Source organism: Bufo gargarizans, unplaced genomic scaffold (assembly GCF_014858855.1).
Source record: "Bufo gargarizans isolate SCDJY-AF-19 unplaced genomic scaffold, ASM1485885v1 original_scaffold_2153_pilon, whole genome shotgun sequence".
Lineage (NCBI taxonomy): Eukaryota > Metazoa > Chordata > Amphibia > Anura > Bufonidae > Bufo > Bufo gargarizans.
Window position 1 is genome coordinate 112,630 of NW_025334665.1, and position 24,540 is coordinate 137,169.

The 24,540-nt window shown below is 44.7% G+C and overlaps 2 protein-coding genes across 2 annotated transcripts in view; one reads left to right on the top strand and one right to left on the bottom strand.

Moving 5' to 3' along the window:
* Window positions 1-1,038: 1,038 nt before the first annotated feature.
* On the bottom strand, window positions 1,039-11,500 carry LOC122924037 (stromal cell-derived factor 2-like). Its single transcript, XM_044274953.1, has 3 exons — window positions 11,269-11,500; window positions 6,587-6,783; window positions 1,039-1,644 (listed from the first exon to the last, which is right to left on the bottom strand). The coding sequence occupies exons 1-3, from the start codon at window positions 11,438-11,440 to the stop codon at window positions 1,357-1,359; spliced, it is 657 nt and encodes a 218-aa protein (XP_044130888.1). The 5' UTR covers window positions 11,441-11,500; the 3' UTR covers window positions 1,039-1,356.
* A 348-nt stretch (window positions 11,501-11,848) lies between these two features.
* Window positions 11,849-24,540, top strand: part of LOC122924036 (transcription elongation factor SPT6-like) — a 55,830-nt gene continuing 43,138 nt past the window's right edge. Inside the window, exons 1-3 of the mRNA XM_044274952.1 lie at window positions 11,849-12,024; window positions 22,676-22,788; window positions 23,091-23,252. Coding sequence (XP_044130887.1) covers window positions 22,683-22,788; window positions 23,091-23,252 — 268 coding nt within the window. The 5' untranslated portion in view covers window positions 11,849-12,024; window positions 22,676-22,682. The remainder of the gene's footprint in view (window positions 12,025-22,675; window positions 22,789-23,090; window positions 23,253-24,540) is intronic.

The window sequence follows — 24,540 nt, forward strand, 5'->3', positions numbered from 1 at the left end:
GGCAACTCTCCTGAAACATACAGGAGGCTCCCAAAAAGGGAAGAACTCCTAGAGGGGTTTGTAAATCCCCACACAGGGAATGAAGGACACATCATGAAAGGGGTGGGGGCATACATGGAAGGTGGTGGAGTCTTAGGAAAAGGAGTGTGTCCACAATTTTCAAAAATGTCAGGGTGCAACCACTTATTCGTAGCAGCTCCCGTCCCAGCCACCTCATATCTGCACTGCATGGTTGTGTAGGTTGTTGGATATTGCTCAGCATCCTAGTCTTCTAGACCACACCAAGGCCTACAGCTGCATATACCCTGCGCAAAGTGTGAACACAGCCTTAGCACAGCAAGGTTAAAGAAACTATCTGTATTGGAATCTGTGAAACAATGGTTGTTTTTATACCTGCAGTTACAGTTTGGTATGGACGCAGTTTCCTTATAAAATTAGCTGATCGCCGCTGGTCTGGCTTCTCTCACCTCAGGCAGGGGCAGCTGTGGCCAAGCACCATTACATGCTAGTTTTTTATTTAAATCAATGCCTGTTCATATGGGCCCACCAGGAAAGGAGTTCTATGAAGTCCCTATGAAGTAGTAGGACATATGGACAAGGGTTGTTCTGGACATTTATAGCATATCAACAGCATATGGCAATTATGTCCAATAGGTGCACCTCCCACCTCTTGTACCCTCTCAAGAATGGGGTTCCACCATGAATGGAGAGTTCACCCCACAGCTTTTTCCATTCACTGCTATGGGACTTCTGAATACAGCTGAGCCCTTGCAGCTCAATCCATGAAAGACTTGTATTTTTGAGACAGATGTGGGTGCCAAAAAGGTTGGACTGACATCTAAGGAATATTTATGGCATACCCTGTTGCCATGCCACAAATGGCCAGATGGGACAACCTCTTTACAAGCATATACATACATTACAATGCAAGTATAACAGAATATATGCAGTTTTATCAAGCTAGATAAACGTACGATAAAGGATAATATAAAAGTGACAAAAACAAAACATGGGATAAGGACAAAAAAATAAATAAAATTGAGAACCAGAACAGAATTTTTTTATATATAATTTTAAAAACCATTTGCTGCAGAGACGATAATACATAATGATATTTTTTTCAACTGCAGTCATGCTCACGGATCAATCCGGCCCTTTGCTGCCATAACATAAAATATGAAATAATAATAACAATATTAATAATAATGACACAAGGGTGCAACATCCAAACTGTGCCCCATATTTCACTGTTCATTGCTCTTCAAAGTGTACTTTGTGGGACCCTGGAGAAATCCTCAGGGAAGTCAACACTGTATGGTTAAGAAGACTGAAAGACTTAGACCAGCCTGAGTCCTATCATAACTCGGAGTGAGTGAAGTCCGTCCGTGGAGGTTCACTAGGTTTCATGAAGATACCTTCCATCACTTTCCAGTAGTTATGTGGACCTGCGTAGGTCATGCCATGCACTTCTCTCTGTCCATTTATAGGACGCCCATATTGTTCTCCTGTGACAGACAGCAGTACGTTTGTAGATGCGTGCTTGAACCTCACTTCTTCATTGCGCTGCCAGAATTCCCCATTGCAGAGTACAGTCCAGTCATCTAAGATATCTCCTTCTCCATCGTCTCCAAATGCACTGACCTCCTGCCAATAAACAAGGGAGAAATATGTCAGGGATTACTTACATAAAGGAGTTTTCCCCACTGACAATACATATCCCCTTATCCACAAGTGTCTGGTCCCTGAACGGAAGTCCAAAAGTACCCCATGAGAATGGAGCAGTGGTTTGCATGTATGACCACCACACCATCAACAGTCCCATAGAAGTGAATAGAATGACTGCTGTGGTCACGTGCTGGGTGCTTGAAAACAAAGGACCACCAAAGTGTTGGTGCTTGATATCCAGGAAAAGGAAGAGGCGAGTGTGTTTCTTTTTCTGCTCGATAACATTTATAGCCGATTTTTTTTCTTTTTCATGACCACTTTAAAGTGGTTGTCCGAGTTCAGCTCTGGCATATATTACAAAAGCTTCTTATATTCACCCAAAGAAATGATTTATACAATTTGCTGAAGGTACGGTAACCATTTAAAGCATTCCTTACTTTTTGTAAAACTTTAGCTGTAGTACCACTTTAAATCATTATCCCATAGACCAAGGGTGCACACAACCTTTTTTGGTCTGAGGGCCGCATTGTCACAACGCTCTATTTCGAGGGGCCGCAAAAAAAAAAAAAAAAAAAAGTTGATGAGCGCTCATTTGCATCGGCCTATTACACAGGCCAATGTAAAGTGACTGGGGAGGAGTGATCTCTATCACAGTCCTTCCTCCTTCATTTAGTTGTGCAGCACGATTATACCGGCCAGTTATTATGAATGAGCGTTCTTATGAAAACTTGTTCCCGGTAATTGACCTGAATATCTCAGTGTATTAGGGGCTTAAAGAGATTGCCCAGTAAAAATGAATTTTGAACACGTTCCTGCAGCATGGCCCCTGAAATCAAAGAGTTAAACTTACCTGCTCCCCTGCCGATTGGGTCCTCCGCACTGCCCCTGCTGCATCCCTATTCCGGTCCCCCGCGCTGTTTTCACCTGGCAGTGCATGGCCATGGTTACCACCTCCTGCCCCCAGTTACAGGCGCACTTTACCTTACTAGTGGGGAAAGCGCTTATTGGTTAACACTTTAATAACCAGGCCTGAACAGTCAGTTTTTTTGTGATTTAGCGCACATGGTGGTTCAAACATTTGGAACTTTTTTATGTTTTATGTGTCGAGACTACCAAAATATTTTTTGCAAAAAAAAAATAAAAAAATTATTATTATTCTTTATGCAAATTGACACCAAAATAAATGACTCTAGTTCCCTATTTTGTGTCAGTTGTTTTATAGGGTGATAATGGTGACGGTTTTGGTTGGTGTGGGTGTTTTGTCTTCTATGCATTTTATTATTTTTTATTTTTTTTACCTTAAAAGGACGGCAGAGGGAAAGACTAGGCGGGGGGGGGGGGGGGGGGGGGGGGGGGCGGAGCGACGATCAGGCAGAGCTGCCTGGGCACCTACGAGGTTGACGCCGCCCCTGGGCACTTGCGAGCCCTCATTTGCATATCCTACTAAGATGATTTTTGCCAGTTTTATAAGTCCACGATTGCTTATAAAAGGTAATGTTTTTATCAACTGTAATGCTGCTAGAAAGCTATTGGAAGGGTTAAAAAGGTGAAACTGTGATGACAGACTCCCTTTAATTTTTAATATATTTCTGCTACTAAATATATCCCCCAAAAAGGTAATAAAAAGACCTTTGGAGGACACTGACACTTTGTTAATTTTTCACTTTTTCCTTTTATTTGTATTTTATTATATTTTTTTATAACTGGTTTATTACTTAATTTTTTTTAGATATTTTTGCCACATAATACTGTATTTTTTACCCCATAAGATGCATTCCCCCTCCCCCCAAAGTGGGTGGAAAATGCCCCTGCATCTCTTTTGGCGAATCATTATGAACAGCGCTCATTATGAACAGCGCTCATTATGAACAGCGCTCATTATGAACAGCGCTCATTAGTACTGGAGGACTGGGAAGCGGTGCAGTCTCTGTACTCACCGCTTCCTGGTCCTCAGCTGTCGGCTGTGCAGGGCTGCGCGCAGAGTGAGTGCGCTCTGTGATCTCACGCTGTGCGCAGCCTTCACAGCACAGCCGACAGCAGGAGGAAGTGGAACGCGATGTAGGGTAGGAGCAGCGGCGCCCGGAGCAGGAGGGGGAAGTAATTTTATTTTATTTTAACGTTTTCTGTGGCATAGGGGCTCATATGGGAGCTACTAAGAGGCATGGGGGCACATATGGGGGCTGCTAAGAGGAATGGGGGCTCATATAGGGGCTGATGACAGGCATTGGGGCTGATGAGAGCCAATGGGGGATAATGAGAGGCAATGCAGCTCTTATCTGAGGTCTGATTGGGGGTTTTTCACATTGGGGTATGATCTGAGGTCTTACTGGGGTCTTATTAACATTGGGGGTCTGATAGGGGCTGTGAGCTGAGGTCTGATTAATATTGGGGTTCTGACTGCTGGTCTGACCTGAGGGTTAATGAAAAATATTTTTTCTCTCTTATTGTTCTCTTTTAAAATATGGGTATGTCCTCCGAGGGGTCATAAAAAGACTGTTGGGGGACAATGAACTGTCTTACCAAACACGGTAGGTGGCAGTCCGGACATCGCTGGGGCACATCATAAGTGACATCCCTCTTCACCAATAAGAGCCTTTGTGATTTATCCAGCCCCAAGCATGGCCTACCTTACTGTACCACCCAGGACATAGAAAATGGTACTATTTTTTGTTCTATGACGTTTTTACAACTATTATCCTCCTCTAACCGACCCCCTGATGAACCGTGGTGGGGAAACGCATCGGGTTAAAATTGACATAATTATTTGTGTGAAATTTTTAACGTACAGGGCCAGACAGGGCAGGTACCGGGACAGGGAGATCCCACCATCGGGGATCATCCCTGGGCAAAGGGCGGATACAGGGAGAGAATCACCCATCAAAAGTGCCCTAAACCTTCCCCCAAAACCTATACCTATCACTAATGTCACAAGTGCCCTTGTGGAATTTGCACTATTTACATCTTATTAATTTCACCAATTCACGGTGGTATCTGGGCGACATCCTGTCCTGATATTTTTCGGTCACCCAGTTATCACAGGGTGACACATTTTGTTTTTTAATTGAACCAATAAAAGTTAAATTTTAAAGGGTCCAAACCTCTAGGCTAATATTGGGGGACAATGAACACTTATTTTGCACTTTTTTTAAAATTTTACTTGTAGTTTATTATTTTTAAAAAAATGTTTTAAATAATTTTCTCTTTTTTACATACGTATATATATTTTTGCAACACAAAATGTCCGCCAATGGATCATAAAAATGTTTTTATTTTAAATAATTTTTTTACTTTTTTTAAATATATTTTTTCCACATAATTTGTCCCCAAGAGGTCACTGAAAGACCTTTGGGGGACAATATATATTTTTTGCACTAGTTCCACTGTAACTGGGACATCCAAAGGAGCCCAAGTTACAGGGAAACCAACCTGCTTCGTACAAGACAGAGATGAGCAGGGTCTCCTGACCCTGCAGGCTCTGCTCTCCTCTGCCCTAAAGCCGGGTCCATCCTGCATAGTCCGCCGCTCACCTATCTGAGGAGAAGGCAGAAGCGCTGATACACTGCTTCTGCCTTCTCCTTGGCTCCCCTACTGTCACTGACAGCCGGGAACAGACCTGCTCCTGCTACAGTGCGGGAGCAGGAGCTGTAATGCTGTCTCGTGTGACGCTCATGGCAGAAACATAGCTGATCACACAATCATCTGTGTTTCTGTCCAGGAGGATGGGGGCAGAAAACCTTGGCTCCGGGGGCTGCATGCGGCCCGCCGGCTGTGCACCCCTGCCGTAGACAGTCTACACGTTTTAAAGGACAACTAACCTTTTATATAACTTTTTTAAACAATTCTAAATAGCATAGGATTCATTTCTGTAATACAATTTATTTTCTTAACTGTTTTATGATAAAAAATAGGCCCCCGAAATTTAGGGTGCTATAGCGCTTTTAAATCCGTACACTGCTGACATGTATGCAGTGTATAGAGTCACAAAACTGCATGCACAGTGAGCTCTGTACTGGCAGGAGTGCACCTAGCTGCTCTGCCTGTGTCTGATCCTCTCAGCTAAAACCTGGCATAACATATAGGCCTTATGCACATGCCCGCTTCGTTTTTTGCTGTCCGCAAAACACGGAAGCAGTCCGCGTGCCTTCCGCAAAAAAAAAATTTAAAAAAAAAAAAAAAAAAAAAAAAAAAAAAAAAAAAAATCGCAGTGTGTCTTATAGTCCAAATGCTAATGAACACTTCATTATGGAAGCTGTCATTAGCATTCAGAGGGCACAGGGATCTATGAGGGAAGTGCAGCATTGGCTTTACTCACCACTCCCTGGTCTTTTTCTGGGCCTTCTCTGCACTGTGTCCTGACTGCTTACAGCATCACGTAAGTGCACGCAGGCGCACACTATAACCCGATGCCTTGTGAGGTCACGTCATAGTGCAGCGCTGAGCTTGGAAGACGACTAAGGAGTGGCGAGTGCAGGACGAGGCTCCGGTCTGGAGGAGAAGAGGCTGCACAATTCTGCTGATTATCCATCAATTTTACCCGCAAAATTCTGTGGTCAATGGCTGTTACATAGGAGCAGTGTTTTGGCTGCACGCAGATGTTGCACTGTGGTTTACATCCGAAAATTCATGTTAGTCTGCTGTCCACTGCTTTGTTGCAACTCCCTGGCTCTATTGACTGGACTTCTGTTCGGAAATTGGACAGACGGGGACCAGATCGGGTCACGTGCTCCATTGCAGCCAATGATTGGCCTCAGCGGTAATGTGTCCCCAAGATGCACATCATGTGACAGGACATGCTTCTTGGGGACACGTCACCGCTGAGGCCAGTAACTGGCTGCAGTGGAGCACATGACCTGATCCGTGCAGAAGCTGACAAAGTGGGAAAAAAAAATTTATATAATTTTTTTTTTATCATGGAACCCACCTGGTTTCCTGATAATGGAGATGTGAAGTGATGGCTGTGTAGATTTCTTCCTGTATTGACATGTGTTAGACGGATGGAGTGTCCACATTTTACTAATGTTCCTCTTTCACAAACAGTCGACGTCTTCCCACGGATTCGCCAGTAACTGTTACCATCGTCTGCGGCCGTAACTCCAGTCACAGACTGCTGCCCACTGCCTGGGGTGAGGAGATAAGGAACAATCACTTTGGTCACCTAAAGCTTTTAGATGTAGAATAAAAGGAGACAAAAACTGCGCCAGAAATGCTTCAATATAAATAACGCTGATGTCTGGCCTGTAATACTAGGTTTGTAGTGCTGCGACAAACCATGCGGACATGCGGTTTACAAATGCTTGTCAACAGGTTTAATTGGTGGGGGTTTGACCATAGAGACCCATCCTGACCATGAGAATGGGGGGTCTCTTGCCCCCTGTTCGATTAGGCTCAATTCACACGTCCGTATGCGTTTTGCGGATCCGCAAAGCACAGACACAGGCAATGTGCGTTCTGCATTTTGCGGACCGCACATTGCTGGCACACTCATAGAAAATGCCTTTTCTTGTCCGCAATTGCCGACAAGAATAGGACATGTTCTATTTTTTGGGCGGAACGGAAGTGCAGATCCGCAAATGCGCATGCGAACAGCACATTCCGGCCCCATTAAAAATTAATGGATCCGCACCTGTTCGGTAAAACTGCAGAACGGATGCGGGCCCATTTTGGGGACTTGTGAATGGACCCTTAGAGTGGAGTTCCAGTGTGCACACTGCCAATTCATTCAAACTGTATGGGACTGCCAAGGATAACCAAGTACAGCCACTCAGGGACTGAAACACAGCTCTGGTTTACTCCTTGCCGAAAATCACACTCCCTTGAGGGAGTAAGCAAGGTTTTTTTTTTTTTCCCCACCATGTGCAGCCTGGGTGAAAGGTTTTTGTGTTGGAACACCCCTGGAAATATATGACATTTAGGGTACATTCACACCACCGTGTGTAGTCCTTTCCAATTTGCGGTCCGCAAATAACCGAACCGTGTGTCCGCATTTTGCAGACAAATGACTTCCGTATGACTTCCGTTTTTTAAAGTCCGCAAAAAAAAGTATTAAGGCATTCAAAAATACGGAAACTGATCCGGAACGAAAACGGATGACATATGAAAACCGTTTCGTATGTCATCAGCACTTTGCGGATCCATTGACATGGTGCTGCGGACCGATCTGTATGGACAATAGTAGGACATGCTTCATATTTTTGCAGAATAGAAATGCGGACAAGATACTGAATGTTGTCCGCACATTTCATTCACCCATAGGAATGAATGGGTCTGCTTCTATTACGCAAAATGCGGAAAAAATGATTACGGTTGTGTGAATGTACCCTTACTGGTTCTCTAAAAATCTTCTACAAAGCTACAAATCTAGTCCAGCTGTTGTCAGTGAGAGTGCTTCTGCTTTTTTGGGCAGAGGAAGAAAACCCATTTGCCAATATTGTCGTCATGCCACCTGCTGATGAAAGTGATGGCCCTGTGCGTGGCTATAGACCACAGATGGAAGTTCATCAGGGGAACTAAACTATTCATAGCATTAACAACTTCCTGTTCTGCAAGAACAACTAGTAGTTCACTTTCCACCTTTCTGCTGAAGGGTAAGGCCTCTTGCAAATGAATGTTGTGCATCCGCTCCGTGCATTGGGGACCGCAATTTGCTGTCCCCGGTGCAGGGGCAACGTCTATGCGACGGCCGAGGACGGATCAAGACCCATTCAACTTGAGTGGGTCCGTGATCCATCCGCAACGCAAAAAAATAGAACAAGTTTTATTTTTTTTGCGGTACGGAGGCACGGACAAACAGCGCGGAAGCACTCCGTATGTGCTCCCTTGGGGTTCCGATCCGTGCTTCCGTTCCGAACCTCCGTGATTGCGGACCCATTCAAGCGGAGTGCACACAGGCCGGTGCCCTGTGTATTGCGGACCCGCCGTATGAGTGCCGTAACATGGCCACAACGCTCGTGTGAAAGAGGCCTAAAGGAGATCCAATTAAAATGGAGCAGCACTGTGGCTCTATGTTACCCAGCTGCGCCCAAAGCATCTTTTCCATGGACCGATCACTGGGTCAATTATCGAGTGTCTGGAGAAAAGCTTGTTGGACCGTGTAAAAGTGCTGACGATCACCCAAAGAACAAGCAAACCCTCAATCAGATCTTTCAGCCGACGCCTAAGATCACCATTTCTGGACAGCAGATCGTCCTGTGTGAATGATTCTCTATGGGGATGAACAATCGCAGCAGCTCGTCCCCATACACCGCAGATGACTGCTGCGTGTAAATGTAGCTCCATCTTCGCTGAAGAACAGGCAATTATCTTGAAAGCGAGGTTCGTTCCAGATAATTGCCTGAAGGATCGTCATGTGTAAAAGGACCATTAGAGCGCTTCATCTCACAACTAAAACATTGCCAGCACCGCCATTACCAAGCTAACATTTAGTCACAAAGTCACTCTGGCTTCAAATAAATACATCAAGACAAACTGAGTGAAAGACAGAAAAAGCTTCCAAGCCCTTAAGGCCCCTTTCACGCGGGCGAGGTTTCCGCGCGGGTGCAATGCGCGAGTTAAACGCATGTCGGTTCATTTCTATGGGGCTGTGCACATGAGCGGTGATTTTCACGCATCACTTGTGCGTTGCGTAAAAATCGCAGCATGCTCTATTTTGTGTGCGGATGCGGTGCGATTTTCACGCATGGTTGCTAGGAGACGATCAGGATGGGGACCCGATCTTTATTATTTCCCTTATAACATGGTTATAAGGGAAAATAATAGCATTCTGAATACAGAAAGCATAGTACAATAGCGCTGGAGGGGTTAAAAAAATAAAATAATTTAACTCACCTTAATCAACTTGTTCGCGCAGCCGGCATCTCTTCTGTCTTCTTATTTTGTGAGGAATAGGACCTTTGATGATGTCACTACATTCATCACATGGTCCGTCACATAATCCATCACCATGGTAAAAGACCATGTGATGAGCGCAGTGACGTCATCAAAGGTCCTATTCCTCAAAGAAGACAGAAGAGATGCCGGCTGCGCGAACAAGTGGATTAAGGTGGGTCAAATTATTATTATTTTAACCCCTCCAGCGCTATTGTACTATGCATTCTGTATTCAGAATGCTATTATTTTCCCCTATAACCATGTTATAAGGGGAAATAATACAATCTACAGAACACCGATCCCAAGCCCGAGCTTCTGTGAAGAAGTTCGGGTCTGGGTACCACAGTCTGTTTTTTATCATGCGCGTGGAAAACACATTTGCGCGATATAAACTGAACATCGGAACGCAATCGCAGCCAAAACTGACTGCAATTGAGTACCTACTGGCGCGGGTTTGCCGCAACGCACCTGGACGCATCCGGGCCTTAGCCGGACACACTCGTGTGAAAGAGGCCTAAAGGGGTTATCCAACCTCTATATTGTCCGGGCACTTTATACGGGTTATACTTACCCAGCTCCCCGGCACCACTCCTGATGCCCACAGCTGCATTTCCTCGTCGTACGGATCAAAACATCTACCGACTGGGGGAAGGCAGCCAATATCAGGCCGCGACAACCTCCCTAGACACTCTGTAGTCTTTCTGTGGGGGTTCCGATCCGTGCTTCCACACCGCATCTCCGGTTTTGCAGACCCATTCAAGTGAATGGGTCAGCATCCATAACCCGGGGGGCACACGGCCGGTGCCCCGTGTATTGCGGACCCGCTGTATGCGAGCCGCAATATGGCCACGGAGGGCCCTTACTGCAGGTCATCTCTTATTGAAGATTGTTTTCCAGACCTATTTAAATGAATAGGTCCGCATCCTATCCGCCAAAAAAAAAACGGAAAAGACACGGAAACAAACAACGTTCCTGTGCATGTAGCCTTACACAAATGTCTGGAATAACCTTTTAAGCATTATAATGTCGGAGTGACAGAAGGGTAAGGACTAGTGTCTTCTTTCCAGAGGTTTGCTGATAGAGGCTTTTTAGGCTTAGGCACAGGCACTACCCCCCCCCCCCCCCCAGAACCCCTTTAAACATGGTACCAGTCACATGACCTATGCCATTCGGTAATCCGACATAGAACATGGGCCAGGTTAATACACCAGCTTCATGGAAGAGCTCCCTGAATAGGACCGATTCCTTTTACAATGCTTATCACTGTGTACACAGCTACTTGTATAAAGTGGCTGTCGGCGGTCTCTAGGTGCTGTCGGCGGTCTCTAGGTGCTGTCGGCGGTCTCTAGGTGCTGTCGGCGGTCTCTAGGTGCTGTCGGCGGTCTCTAGGTGCTGTCGGCGGTCTCTAGGTGCTGTCGCGGGACCTGTCAGATCTTCAGACATTGTCTGTTCCACTAAATACTGAAAGATCTTTTCTCCTACTGCTGCATTGTGCTAGTCCTCTGTTATTCCTCCTGGAATCAATAAACTGACAACTGAGTAATACAAAGCCCTTGTCATTGGGGCTTGTCCCTGCGGAGTGACAATAGGCACCTATCTGAGGATCCCAGCATTGAATGGGTCCAGTACCCTGCGGTCCATCAATCACCAGTCCTCCCCCCGCGTGTATCCAGCATTACTCACAATCGGATCAAGGATCGGGCCGATATATGCCACGAAAAGCAACTAGTCCGTTACCTGATCCGTATCTGACGTCATGGGAGTGCAGGCGGACGTTGTGCTTGGTGTTCAGGAGCTTCACCACGGAGCCGCACGTCACCACAGACAGCTCGGAGGCGAAGCCATAGGGAAACAGCAAGGGCGTGACAAAGAGCAGGAAAGAGCCCGCTCCGTCCTGTGCCTTCATCATCGCTCACACACCGGCAAAAAAAAAAGCCCTCGCCGGAAACGTCAGCAGACTTCACCGGAAGTGCACCCTTGGTAACACAATAAGCCGGAAGTCGCCGCCCGCCATCATACACACTGGCAAAACAAATAAATGCAACTTTGCAGCTGCTTTACTTCTTCCAGTCATTGGTCGTTTACACATAGGCCACGCTCGTACGGAAATGTTTAAGGGCAGCAGACTAAGACTATAGCTAGTCTGAGGTTGGGTTACGCAACACGTTCTAAAAGTACTTCTGAGCATGCGCTGTATGGATTCGCCCCATAGTTCATCGTTTGCGCATACATAGCAGACGGCCGCTAGTGCTGGGCAAGTGGCGGCGCATGCGTGGTTGCATGTGCAGCGAACAGACTTGGCAGGAAGCGCGTGCGCAGTGTAGGGAGTTGCGGGAAGTTACGTCACGTTGCTCTACTCGTTTTCTCCCCTCCCCCTCCTCCGTTCGTCTGGTAGATAGAAGCAGGTTCCTCCGTTTTTTACGCGCTGCTGTGCGGTACCGAGTCCGTGAAGTAGTGTCCCTGTAGACGGAGAGGAGCTGCTGGGCAACCGAGGTGAGGCTTGTGTGTTCAGCTGCGTCTTCGGCCTGGGCCAGGCACGGCCTGTGTTCTAGGCCGGGGTCCTACATGGCAGTGGAGCTGATTGTGTTGACGCAGGAGACTAGAGCACAGGTTACAGCTGGAGAGGACGTACAGGGCCAAGATGGAACCTGTGTCTGAGAGAGGACCGTGACATCCACAGTATGTGGGAGAAGCTGGAGCCCCCATACAAGCCACTGTCCATTTATAGGTCATAAGGCTACTTTCACACTAGCGTTTTCCTTTTCGAGCACTGAGTTCCGTCCTAGGGGCTCAATATCGGAAAAGAACTGATCAGTTTTAGGCTACTTTCGACGTCACCGACACTGCCTGCCGGATCAGGTAATCTGCATGCAAACGGACAGCATTTGTAGACGGATCAGAACGCGCATCTGTCTCTCAAATGCATTGCAAGAACGGATCCGTCTCTCTGGTTGTCACACAGACAAACGGATTCATTTAAATTTTTTTAACATTTTAAAGGTCTGCGCATGCGCAGACCAGAAGGATGGATCCGACATTGCGGCACTAATACATTTCAATTTAAGTTTAAAGGGAACCTGTCACCGGGATTTTGGGTATAGAGCTGAGGACATTGGTTGCTAGATGGCCGCTAGCACATCCGCAATACCCAGTCACCTTGTGTAAAAAACTAACAAAAAAAAAACGATTTGATACATATGCAAATGAACCTGAGAGGAGTCCTGTCCCTGACAAATCTTTATTTTTATTTTTTTTACACAATAAAAGCACACAGAGCTATGGGGACTGGGCATTGCGGATGTGCTAGCGGCGATCTAGCAACCCATGACCTCGGCTCTATACACAAAATCCCAGTGACAGGTTCCCTTTAATGTCTAATCCGTCATTCCGGCAAGTGTTCCGGAATTTTGGACGGAGATAAAACTGCAGCATGCTGCGGTATTATCTACATCCTGAAAAGTTTTCTCTCCAGCCAAAAATCCTGAACACTTGCTGGAAAGCCGGATCCAGCATTAATTTCTGTTGAAATGCATTAATGCCGGATCCAGCCCCAAGTGTTCCGACAAAACTGATCTGTTCTTTCCGTCTGCATATGCGCACACCAGATCAGTTTTTCCGGATGACAACCTGAAAGACGGATCTAGTATTGCACTGCATTTGTGATCCGGATCTGTCTCCCAAATGCATTCGTTTGCGTGCAGATTCCGGCGACGGGACTGCCTGCCGGAATCCTCTGCCGCAAGTGTGAAAGTACCCTAAACTAGGCATACAGTAGAGTTGATCCTGCTGAAACTATTCCGGGCTTGGGTATGTCGTGAGAAAACAAGGGGGCCTCAGTGCAGTCAGTGGTGTGGCCAGCACTAGAAAACAGAGGGGAACCAAGGGGTTAGGGAATGCCCTTTATTTGGGAACTTTGCAACCATTTTTCAAGGTTGGGCTGTCATCATCAGGATCATCCTTACCAGACAGTATGGCTGGATCAATAGGGTTGATTCTGATGACAGGTGTGCTTTATGGTGAGCTCCAACAGCCCCTTTTGCTGGGCGGTACCCATCGGCGTAGAGCCCTTTTGCTGGGCGGTACCCATCGGCGTAGAGCCCTTTTGCTGGGCGGTACCCATCGGCGTAGAGCCCTTTTGCTGGGCGGTACCCATCGGCGTAGAGCCCTTTTGCTGGGCGGTACCCATCGGCGTAGAGCCCTTTTGCTGGGCGGTACCCATCGGCGTAGAGCCCTTTTGCTGGGCGGTACCCATCGGCGGAGAGCCCTTTTGCTGGGCGGTCTATACCGACACAGCCACTTTTTAAGCTGTGTAGGAAATAACAGCCCGGCACTCTTTCCTATGCAGACGGCCATTGCATAAAAAAACTGTATTTCATGTTTTGTTATTTTGTTTGTTTTTACAGTGGGACACTATAGGCAATGTGTCTATATAGAGCCTGCAGTGGATTTCTGTGTTTTTGGATTCTTTTTTTCCGCCCTTTTATTTTTCAATATGTATATTTTCTCTCCATTTTTCTTGAGCTCTAAGGTTAGTGCTGTATTCGGCAGGAGGATAGACACATTAGGTAAATGTCGGCAGGGTGGGGGTGTTTCCAGGCTGAAGAAGGGTTGGGCTTATAAGATTTCAGTATGCCAAATTCAGTGTCACAGGAGATAAACCATTGCCAAAGGTCTGTGTCACCTTAAAGGGGTGTTTCAGCTTTTGTCAGCGATGAATTTGGCCAGTAGAGCGCTGATCCTGAAGTAAAAAGGTTCCTCAGCTGCTCTATCGCAGCTTCTTCCGGCTCCCGACCAATAAACATCCGGACGGGGTGACGTGTCCCCAGACAGCACATGACTCAGCAGTGACGTGCCGCTTGGGGACATGTCACTTCTAAGGCCAGTAATTGGTGGCTGCTGTGCATGTGACCCCATACAGAAGTTTACGGGCTTGGCATCAAAAGGAGCTGGACCCTATGTGATGTAATGGAATGCAGGGAGCAGGTGAGCGATTTCCTTATGAGGGCTTATTTTTTGCGGGAAAAGTTGTACTTTCTATCGGCACCATTTACGGTTGCATACCCATACCATGTAGTAGGGAGCAGGAAAAAAAATTCCAAATGGGGTAGAATTGGGAAAAAATGTAATTCTGATAGTTTTTGTTTTTTTTACACTATGCAGTAAAATTGACCTGTTATCTCCATTCTCCAGGTCAGTACGGTTCCAACGATACCACACTTGTATAATTTTTCTTGCGTTTAAATACTGAAAAAAAATATTAAAACCTTTTTGAGGGAATTTTTTTTTTTTTCATAACCATATTCTGACCCCTATAACTTTTTTGTAGTTGTGTACGGGGCTGTGTGAGGGCTCCTTTTTTGCAGGATGATCTGTTCTTTTCAGTGATACTAATTTTAGGTTACTTTTATACTGCCGTTTCTGGGTCCGCCTGTGAGATCCGTTTCAAGGCTCTCCCAAGCAGCCCCAAACGGATCAATTTATCCCCAATGCATTCTGAATGGATGCGGATCTGTTCAGAATGCATCAGTTTGGCTCCATTCCGCTCTGGAGGCGGAGCTTTGGTGTCCGCCTGGCGATGCGGAGCCAGGCGGATCCGTCCTGACTTACAATGTAAGTCAATGGGGAAGGATCCGTTTACATTGACACAATATTGGTGCAATTGTAAACGGATCCGTCCCCCATTGACTTTTAATGTAAGTCAGGACGTTTGACTTAGGCCCCTTTCACACGAGCGAGTATAATGCGTGAAGTGAACGCATTGCACCCGCACTGAATCCTGACCCATTCATTTCTATGGGGCTGTTCACATGAGCGGTTATTTTCACGCATTACTTGTGCGTTGCGTGAAAATCGCAGCATGCTCCTCCATGTGCGTTTTTCACGCAACGCAGGCCCCATAGAAGTGAATGGGGTTGCGTGAAAATCGCAAGCAAGTGCGAATGCGGTGCGATTTTCACGCACGGTTGCTAGGAGACGATCAAGATGGAGACCCGATCATTATTTTCCCTTATAACATGGTTATATGGGAAAATAATAGCATTCTGAATACAGAATGCATACTAAAATAGCGCTGGAGGGGTTAAATTATTATTTTTTTAAATAATTTTACTCGCCTTAATCCACTTGCTCGCGCAGCTCGGCATCTCCTTCTGTCTTGATCTTAGCTTTGTGTATCAACAAGGACCTTTGGTGATGTCACAGTCATCACATGATCCATCACATGATCTTTTACCATGGTGATGGATCATGTGATGACCGGAGTGACGTCACCACAGGTCCTGTTGCTACAAAAAGCTAAGATGAAGACAGAAGGAGATGCCGGCTACGCGAGCAAGTGGACTAAGGTGAGTTAAATTATTTTTATTTGGTGTCTCCGATGCTGTCGTCAGGCCACTCATTCCTTCCGCTCCGTTGGATTCGTCTCTCTCTCTCTGCGGCATTGGACTGACCGGCTCAGGGGATGTCCGGTTTGGGTGCAGTCCGACAGCTCCACGGCAGTGGCGTGCCTCAATCACCAGGGTAGCACCAGGAGTCCTTGATTTTGCAGCAGGTGTCTCTTCTGTACCTTTCTTACAAGGTGGCATTCTTTGTGGCGATCACTTTGATCGGGAGGGTTTCGGAGCTAGCGGTTCTGTCTTGTCGGTCTCCGTTCCTGATCCTTCATCAGGATAAGGCCTATTGCACACGACCGTATGGCTTTTTCAGTGTTTTTGCGGTCCGTTTTTCATGGATCCGTTGTTCCGTTTTTTGTTTCCGTTGTGTTTCCGTTTCTGTTCCGTTTTTCCATATGGCATATACAGTAATTACATAGATAAAATTGGGCTGGCCATAACATTTTCAATAGATGGTTCAGGAAAAAACGGAACGGAAGCGGAAGACATACGGATGCATTTCCGTATGTGTTCCGTTTTTTGTTTTTTTGCGGATCCATTGACTTGAATGGAGCCACGGACCGTGATTTGCGGGCAATTATAGGACATGTTCTATGTTAAAACGGAACGGAAATACGGAAACGGAATGCATACGGAGTACATTCAGTTTTTTTTTGCGGAACCATTGAAATGAATGGTTCCGTATACGGAACGCAAAAAACGGCCAGTAAGCGGGGGGAAAAAATGGCCGTGTACAATAGGCCTAAGGTTGTCCTTCACCCTGTTCAGTCCTTCCTTCCGAAGGTGGTTTCGGCATTTCATCTAAATGAGATTATTATCCCTTTATTTTGTCCGGCCCCGTCTCCTCCTCGGGAGCAGGCGCTCCACACTCTGGAGTTTGTGTCATCTTTCCTGCTGAATCTCTGTGTGCTGTCCGCATCCATGCCGTCCCTGCAGAGAATGAATGGGTCCGCACCCTTTCCGCAATTTTGTGGAACGGATGCTGACACATTTGCGAACGTGTGAATGGAGCCTTAGGCTACTTTCACACTTGAGGATCTCAATACCAGAGAAAAATGCTTCAGTTTTGTCCCCATTCATTGTCAATGGAGACAAAATGTGACTGAACAGAAGGAAATGTTCCAAAATGCATTCTGTTCTGTTTGGTTGCATTCCCATATCGGAGAGTCATGGGATGTGGAGCAAAACAGATCCAGCATGGACCCACAATGCAAGTCATTGGGGACAGATCAGTTTTCTCTGACACAATAGAAAATTGATCCGTCCTCATTGACTTTCAATGGAGTTCATGATGGATCCGTTTTGGCTATGTTAAAGGTAATACAACCGGATCCGTTCAGGACGAATGCAGTAACGGAAGCGTTTTTGCTGAACCCTGACGGATCAGGCAAAAACCCTGGTGTGAAAGTAGCCTAATATATGTGAAGCAGGCCTTGGGCATCGTTCAGATCTCTGATAAATGTTTCCGGCAGGCTTTTCCGGCCAAGAACAGCTTGCCAGAGCTCACTGGATCCGGCAATGCTGGATTCTCTAGTTTGCCGCCAAATCCCCATGGACTGTAATGAAGTCTGGCGGTAATCCGGACACTTTCTGGCTTAAATGCTGGGTTTCGGCCAGACAAACACGGGTCAGTCGCCGTCAGGGAGGGTGTGAATGCAACATGCTGATATTTTGGAATGAACATTAATCCCTGTTCGCTGCACTGTGTGAACCATACCATTAATCGCATCACTATGTGAACAGGATGTGCCGCTGAACAATGAAAACTGTCACTCATGATGACTGACACATGAAGATGGTATTTAACAGGCGCCTGTCCCCATGCTGTATCATCCTTGGCAGAAATGCTCTTGTATGGTACAGCCACATGTGGTGTAAACACTGCAGGTTTTTGGCATTGGAATTGCATGCAGAAAATCTACTGTAAAGTAGGTGACATTTCAGAAATCTCATCTACACCCTGAGAGAACCTGCAGAATAAACGGACTAGTGCAGGAGGGTTTAACCCTTTTTACCCCGAGCCACTTTTCGCCCTTCTGTCCAGGCCATTTGCAAATCTGACATGTCACTTTATGTGGTAATAACTTTGGAACACTTATATACCCAAGCCATTCTGAGATTGTTTTCTCGTGACACATTGTACTTCATGATAGTCATAAATTTGAGTCAATATATTTCACCTTTTTTTATGACATAGAGGGTTACCAGCCAAACAAAACTCAATATTTATTACCCTGATTCTGCGGTTTACAGAAACACCCACATGTGAAGGAAAGGAACGCCATATGGTTTTTGGAAGGCAGATTTTGCTGGACTGGTTTTTAGATGCCATGTCCCATTTGAAGCCCCCCCGATGCACCCTTACAGTAGAAACCCCCAAAAAGTGACCCCCATTTTGGAAACGAGGGGATAAGGTGCCAGTTTTATTGGTACTATTTTGGGTATATATGACTTTTTTTATTGCTCTATATTGCATTTTGTTGTGAGGCAAGGAACCAAAAAATGGCTGTTTTGGCACAGTTTTTAATTTTTAGAACATTCATCCAACAGGGTAGATCATGTGCTATTTTTATAGAGCAGGTTGTTATGGACACAATGATAAAATGTGTCTACTTTGTTTCAGTTTTACATAATAAAGCATTGTGTTTTTGTGCCTGCATTTTCTGAAAGCCATATATATATATATATATATATATATATATATATTATATATATTATATATATTTATTATTTGCAGGAAGAGTTAACGTTTTTATTGGTACCATTTTTGGATACATATGATTTTTTGATCATTCATTATTACACTTTATGGGGCAAGGTGACCAAAAAATTGGTAATTTTGGCACAGTTTTTATTTTTCCAGCGTTCACCTGAGGGGTTAGGTCATGTGATATTTTTATAGAGCAGATCGTTACGGACGTGGCAATACCTAATGTGTATACTTTTTCTTATTTAAGTTTTACAATAATAGCTTTTTTATTTTTTGACCGATTATCTTAGGTTTTTTTTTTTCTGGATGAGATGACTGTTTGGTACTATTTTGGGGGGGCATACGCCTTTTTGATCGCTTTGTTATGTAAGATGACAAAAAATGGCTTTTGGCACTTTTTTTATGTTCACCTGAGGGGTTAGGTCATGTGGTATTTTTATAGAGCAGGTTGTTATGGACACAGCGATACCTAATATGTCTGCTTTTTTTAAAATTAATTTCACGTTAACACAATAATAGCATATTTGGAACAAAAAAATGTTTGTGAGAGCCATAGTTTTTTTTTTTTTTGCGATTTTCTTATGTAGGGGCTCATTTTTTGCAGGATGAGGTGACGTTTTAATGGTACCATTTTGTGGGACATATGCCTTTTTGATCGCTTGGTGTTGCACTTTGTGATGTAAGGTGACAAATGGCTTTTTTTTTTTTTTTTTTTTAAATGGTGTTTATCGGACGGGGTGGATCATGTGATATATTTATAGAGCCAGTCGTTACAGACACAGAGATACCTAATGTGTTTTTTTTATTTTTTATTTAATTTTTTTATTATAAAATCGAGGGAAAAGGGGCGTTTTCCTTTTTTCACTTGAAACTTTTTATTTTTATTAAAAACACTTTTTTCCCAATACATCTGTATTGTAATGCATTGCCTGTTAGTGTATGACACTGAGTCATACTCTAACAGGTTGCCTAGGAGACGCAGCCTGAGGCTGGATCTCCTCGCTCCCGTAGAAGGCAGGTCCCGATGCCGTGCAAGGCATTGGGCAGCCTCTGCACGGCATCGGGCTGCCTGCTCCCTCACCCGCAGCAAACCCCTTTTATGTCGCGGTCAGTGCTGACTGCGGCATAGAAGGGGTTAATTCACTGGCATCAGTGTTTTCACCGATGTCGGCGCATACATCAGGGGTTCGGCTAACGGGAACAGCCGCTTCCCTGCAGCTCATCAGGCGGGCGCAGCTCCTGCACCCGCCCGATCAGTGGGACATAATAGTATGGCGCTGGGCGGCAAGTCACCTCCCGCTGCGCCGTGCTATTATAATGTCAGTTTGTCACTGGCTTTCAGCTTTTGCAGTTCAAAGGTTGAAAGCAGCAGAAAACCTGCTGCAATTTCTGCAGCATTACAGCTGCTCATTTTGTGTGGTTTTTATGGCTGCTTTCAGTCAAATGTGCTATAGACATATGGCTGCAGTGGTAGGCTACATTCACACGACCGTATGTGTTTTGCAGTCTGCAAAACATGCATCTGCAAAAAAATACTGGTGACGTATTTTTGGTTTATTTTATTTTTATTTTTTTCCCGCGGATCCATTGTAACGGTGCCTATCTTTGTCCGCAAAACGGACAAGAATTGGACATGCTTGATCTTTTTAGTGGGACTATGGAACAGACATACAGATGCGGACGGCACACAGTGTGCCGTCCCCATTTTTTTACGGACCCATTGTAATATATGGGTCTACATCCTATCCTAAAAAACGAAATGGGACAGACACTGAAACCAAATACGTTTGTGTGGATGAGGCCTTACTGTAGTACTCTAATTCTCTCTACTGTTTTAAGATCTGCTATATGCCCATCACATAGGTGCCTCTGGTTAAAATATGCCAGTGTACGCAGGTATACTTTAAAAATGTTAAGGCCTCATGCACATGACCGTAGGTGGCCCATACCCGCAAACAGCGGGTCCGCGGTATACGGGCACTGGCCGTGTGCGCACCATATCACTTGAATGGCTACAGATACACGTTATGAGTATTGCCATATGGAAAAACGCCCATGCTATAAAAATATTTTCCCCAACGGGGGGAAAAAAGTCAAAATGGCCAATTTGCTGTTTTTGGTCGCCTTATTTCCCACAAAAAAATTTAAATGGTGATCAAAAAGCCGTACACACTCCAGAATGGTACAAGAAAAGTACAGATCATCCCACTCGCACAGCTCCTTACACATAACTAAAAAAAAGTTATAGGGGTTAGAATATGGCGACGAAAAAATAAAACTGAATTTTTCCCCCGAGATTTTCATTATTGTATCAGTATCAAAACGTAAACATATAAGGTATCGCCTGATTCGTACTGACCTGTAGAATATGTAATATTAAATGGTGATGTTGGAAACTACAACTAGTCCAGCAAAAAAAATAAAAATAAAGCCCCCATACGGCTACATGAATGACAAAATAAAAAAGTTATGGCTCTAGGAAGGCAGGGAACGCAAAACAAAAATGAGAAAACCTCTGGGGTAGAAAGGGTTAAGCGGTGCAAAATGTCTTAGGGCTCGTTAACTCGAACGTTTTTTTACGGTCCGTATACGGAACCATTCGTTTCAATGGTTCCGCAAAAAAAATACGGAATGTACTCCATATGCATTCCGTTGACGTATTTCCGTTTTTCCCTTCCGTTGAAAGATAGGACATGTCCTATTATTGCTCCGCCAAAAAAACGGAACACATACGGAATGTATTCCGTATGTCTTCCGTATCCGTTCCGTTTTTTTGCGGAACCATCTATTTAAATTTTGTGCCAAGCCCAATTATTTTCTATGTAATTACTGTATACCGTGTATGCCATACGGAAAAATGGAACGGAACCGGAAATACTATTGGGGGGGGGGGGGGGGACGGAAAATGGCCCGCAAAACACTGAAAAAGACATACGGTCGTGTGAACGAGCCCTTATAAAAAGATTAGTACCAGGTACAAAAAGTAATTCCCGTTCTGCAATTGCCTGTGCCCCTGCTGCAGTCGCTGTGTGGTTTCAATTCATTATGTGAAACTGAAATGTTTCATATTGGTCTTCTGACAAAACACTGCACATTGTAACAATCAGATAAATAATCACAATGAAATAGCACCTCATACACATCTAGTACTATTTGGATTCTGTAGTATTTCCTATTTAAAGGAGTTTTATATATTTTTGGTTAAACCAATTTACCATTTTTAAGTTTTAATATAAATTTTTAGCCCTTTTGTCTTCTGCAGCCTGCGTGTATTCTCATACACTGTAGGCTGCTCACACCTGTCCAATGTGAAATCCGTCAAACTAGCTTTATAATGGCTGTCTGTAGCTTTCCTGAACATACTTGTGTATGAAAAAATACAAGACAGGTTGGTTTTTGTTTTGAATTGCATGTTTGTTCCATATTTGCTAAAGTTGTCTTTTTTCATCTGTTTTTGTTTGGTCTATCTTTAAAGGATTTATGATTTTTTTTTTTGCTGTGTTTGTAGTGTTACTAAGAAAATTGAATAAATGTGCACATGAGCAGAACAGGTTTTTAAATTCAGCCCATTGACCTCTGTGCTAAAATGCAATCAATATGGATAAAAAATAGCAAGAGATATAGATATATATATCTATATCTCTTGCTATTTTTTATTTTTTTGTGTGGATTGTGTATTTTTTTTGTTTCCTATACGGAAGGAGATGGGAAAAACACCAGAGACTTTCATTTAACATCTGGAGCTGGTGTTTTTCAGCAAAAACAACAGTTGCAGAAAAACGCCAACGAGACCCTATTCATGAATCTAACTGTAAACAAGTTAAAATATTTTGACACCGTTTTATTCTTTTCAGTGGAGAAATAAAATGGTAGTAATACAGGGATGTAATATGGAAGTGTGAATACGCCCTAAGGGTGTGGGAGAACGTACTGGACACTTTGTTTTTGTATTAAACGGGACACTTGTTCTAGAAATGGAAAACAGGGTTTATGTGGGAACCACAATAACACTATATCTTATCTTTTTCATACCCGTGGTCAGAAGAACCATGTCAGGCTTTGTGGAAAGTGAAGCCGAGGAGTCTGAGGAAGAATACAATGATGATGGGGAGGTGGTACAGAGATCCAACAAAAAGTTTGTCCAAGAAGATGATGGTAAGTGGAATAGATCATAGTACGCGTCTGAAAAGCCCGTCTGATTTCTCCCTGGTCCCTAACTCTTCCAGTAGATGAATCAAGTTTTGTCTACTATCCTAAAACTGAAAGATAGGCTTACCGTAGATAATGGAGTCTTCTACCGTATAGAGTATCCGTTTGTAAGTCGCCTCCACTTTTGAATCCGCTATGGCCAAGTTATCCAATGCTGAATTTGGTTTATGACTTTAGGGTACACCATATTCCTTATCGCTGATTGCATATATTTTTATTGATATGATTTTATTTTTCACTTTGTCCAGATGAAGAGGAGGAGGATGAAAATCCAGATGAACAGGATGAACAAGGAAACTTAAAAGATTTTATCAATGACGATGATGAGGAAGAAGAGGAGGAGGAGGAGGAAGCAGGGAGTGAGTCTGGAGGCTCAGACGATGAAATTGGCCACAAGCCCAGAAAGCGCAGTAAGTGTGCATTATAGTTGATGTGGATTGTAATTGGCATAAACTGGGACAAAACCCTCGGTGATGCTACCACCTCAGGAAAGGGGTCGCCCGAAACATAAAGCATACTTTCCTGTGACTGTGACATAAAATCATGGACTGCCAGTAAGCTGTGTCCTAGAAAGCACTTGTAGCTGTCCTACCTTGACTACTTTGCTTCTAAGAGCAACATACTTTTTGCGCAGCAGATTTCTGGGCATGTGTACACCGCTCTGATGTCAGCCAGCAGCACACACACTGGGGCTTCTATTCCCTTACTTGCCGCAGTCATTGTCCATTCTGATTTATCCCTCAAAGAGAACGTCCACCCTTCATGTCAATGAAAATAAGCAGCTGATTAGGATGCTGCATGGCACGCACACAGTTATTTTGTGGGGGTAAAGTAAAGTTATTTGTCTGAAATCAAGAACACTACCATCACTATCTGTGGAGTGACGTACAGTATGCGGCCTTTGATCGCAGTAGGATAATAACCATCGGCCAGAGAAATTCTGATGGCGAGGAACTCAAGCTAGGCACTGTGTAAATAGCAGAAACGCTAAGGCTCCATTCACAAGTCTGTAAGTGTGGTCCGCATCTGTTCCGCAATTGTGTGGAACGGGTGCGGACCCATTCATTCTCTATGGGGACGGAATCGATGCGGAAAGCATCCATTCCGTCCCCATACAGAATGAATGGGTTGCGGAAGCGATGCGGACCACACTTGCAGACGTGTGAATGGAGCCCATGTGCTCTCTGCATCCACATTTCCGGAGTGCGGCCCCCATCTTCCGGTCCGCAGCTCCTGAAAAAAAATATAACATGTCCTATTCTTGTCTGCAATTGCGGACAAGAATAGGCTGTTCTATGGGGGTGCCGGCCGGGTGTATTGCGGGTTCGCAATACACTTCGGACGTGTGAATGGACCCTAAAAAGGATACTGGGTTTAGGAACTGTATAGCGGGTTATGGGTCTGGTCAAGGAAGATACCAGTTACAGCATCTGCCGGGCACAGTGTGGGCATGCTGGAGTGGGAGACGGAGATGCCTACACTTCTGGCATTTTGTCTTTTTGCTGCTAGAGACAGATTTCCCCTAACAGGAAGTGGACAGCACCCTCGTGGCCAACACTTAGTATTAGAGGAGTAAGACAGCGTAATCTTAAACTAAAGTGATGTATGCTTCAGCACATTGGCTGTCTGATAGACAAGTTGTCTGATGTTCAGTGACTTTTTAAATATTAATAAATTATGGGTCATCAGTATTAGATT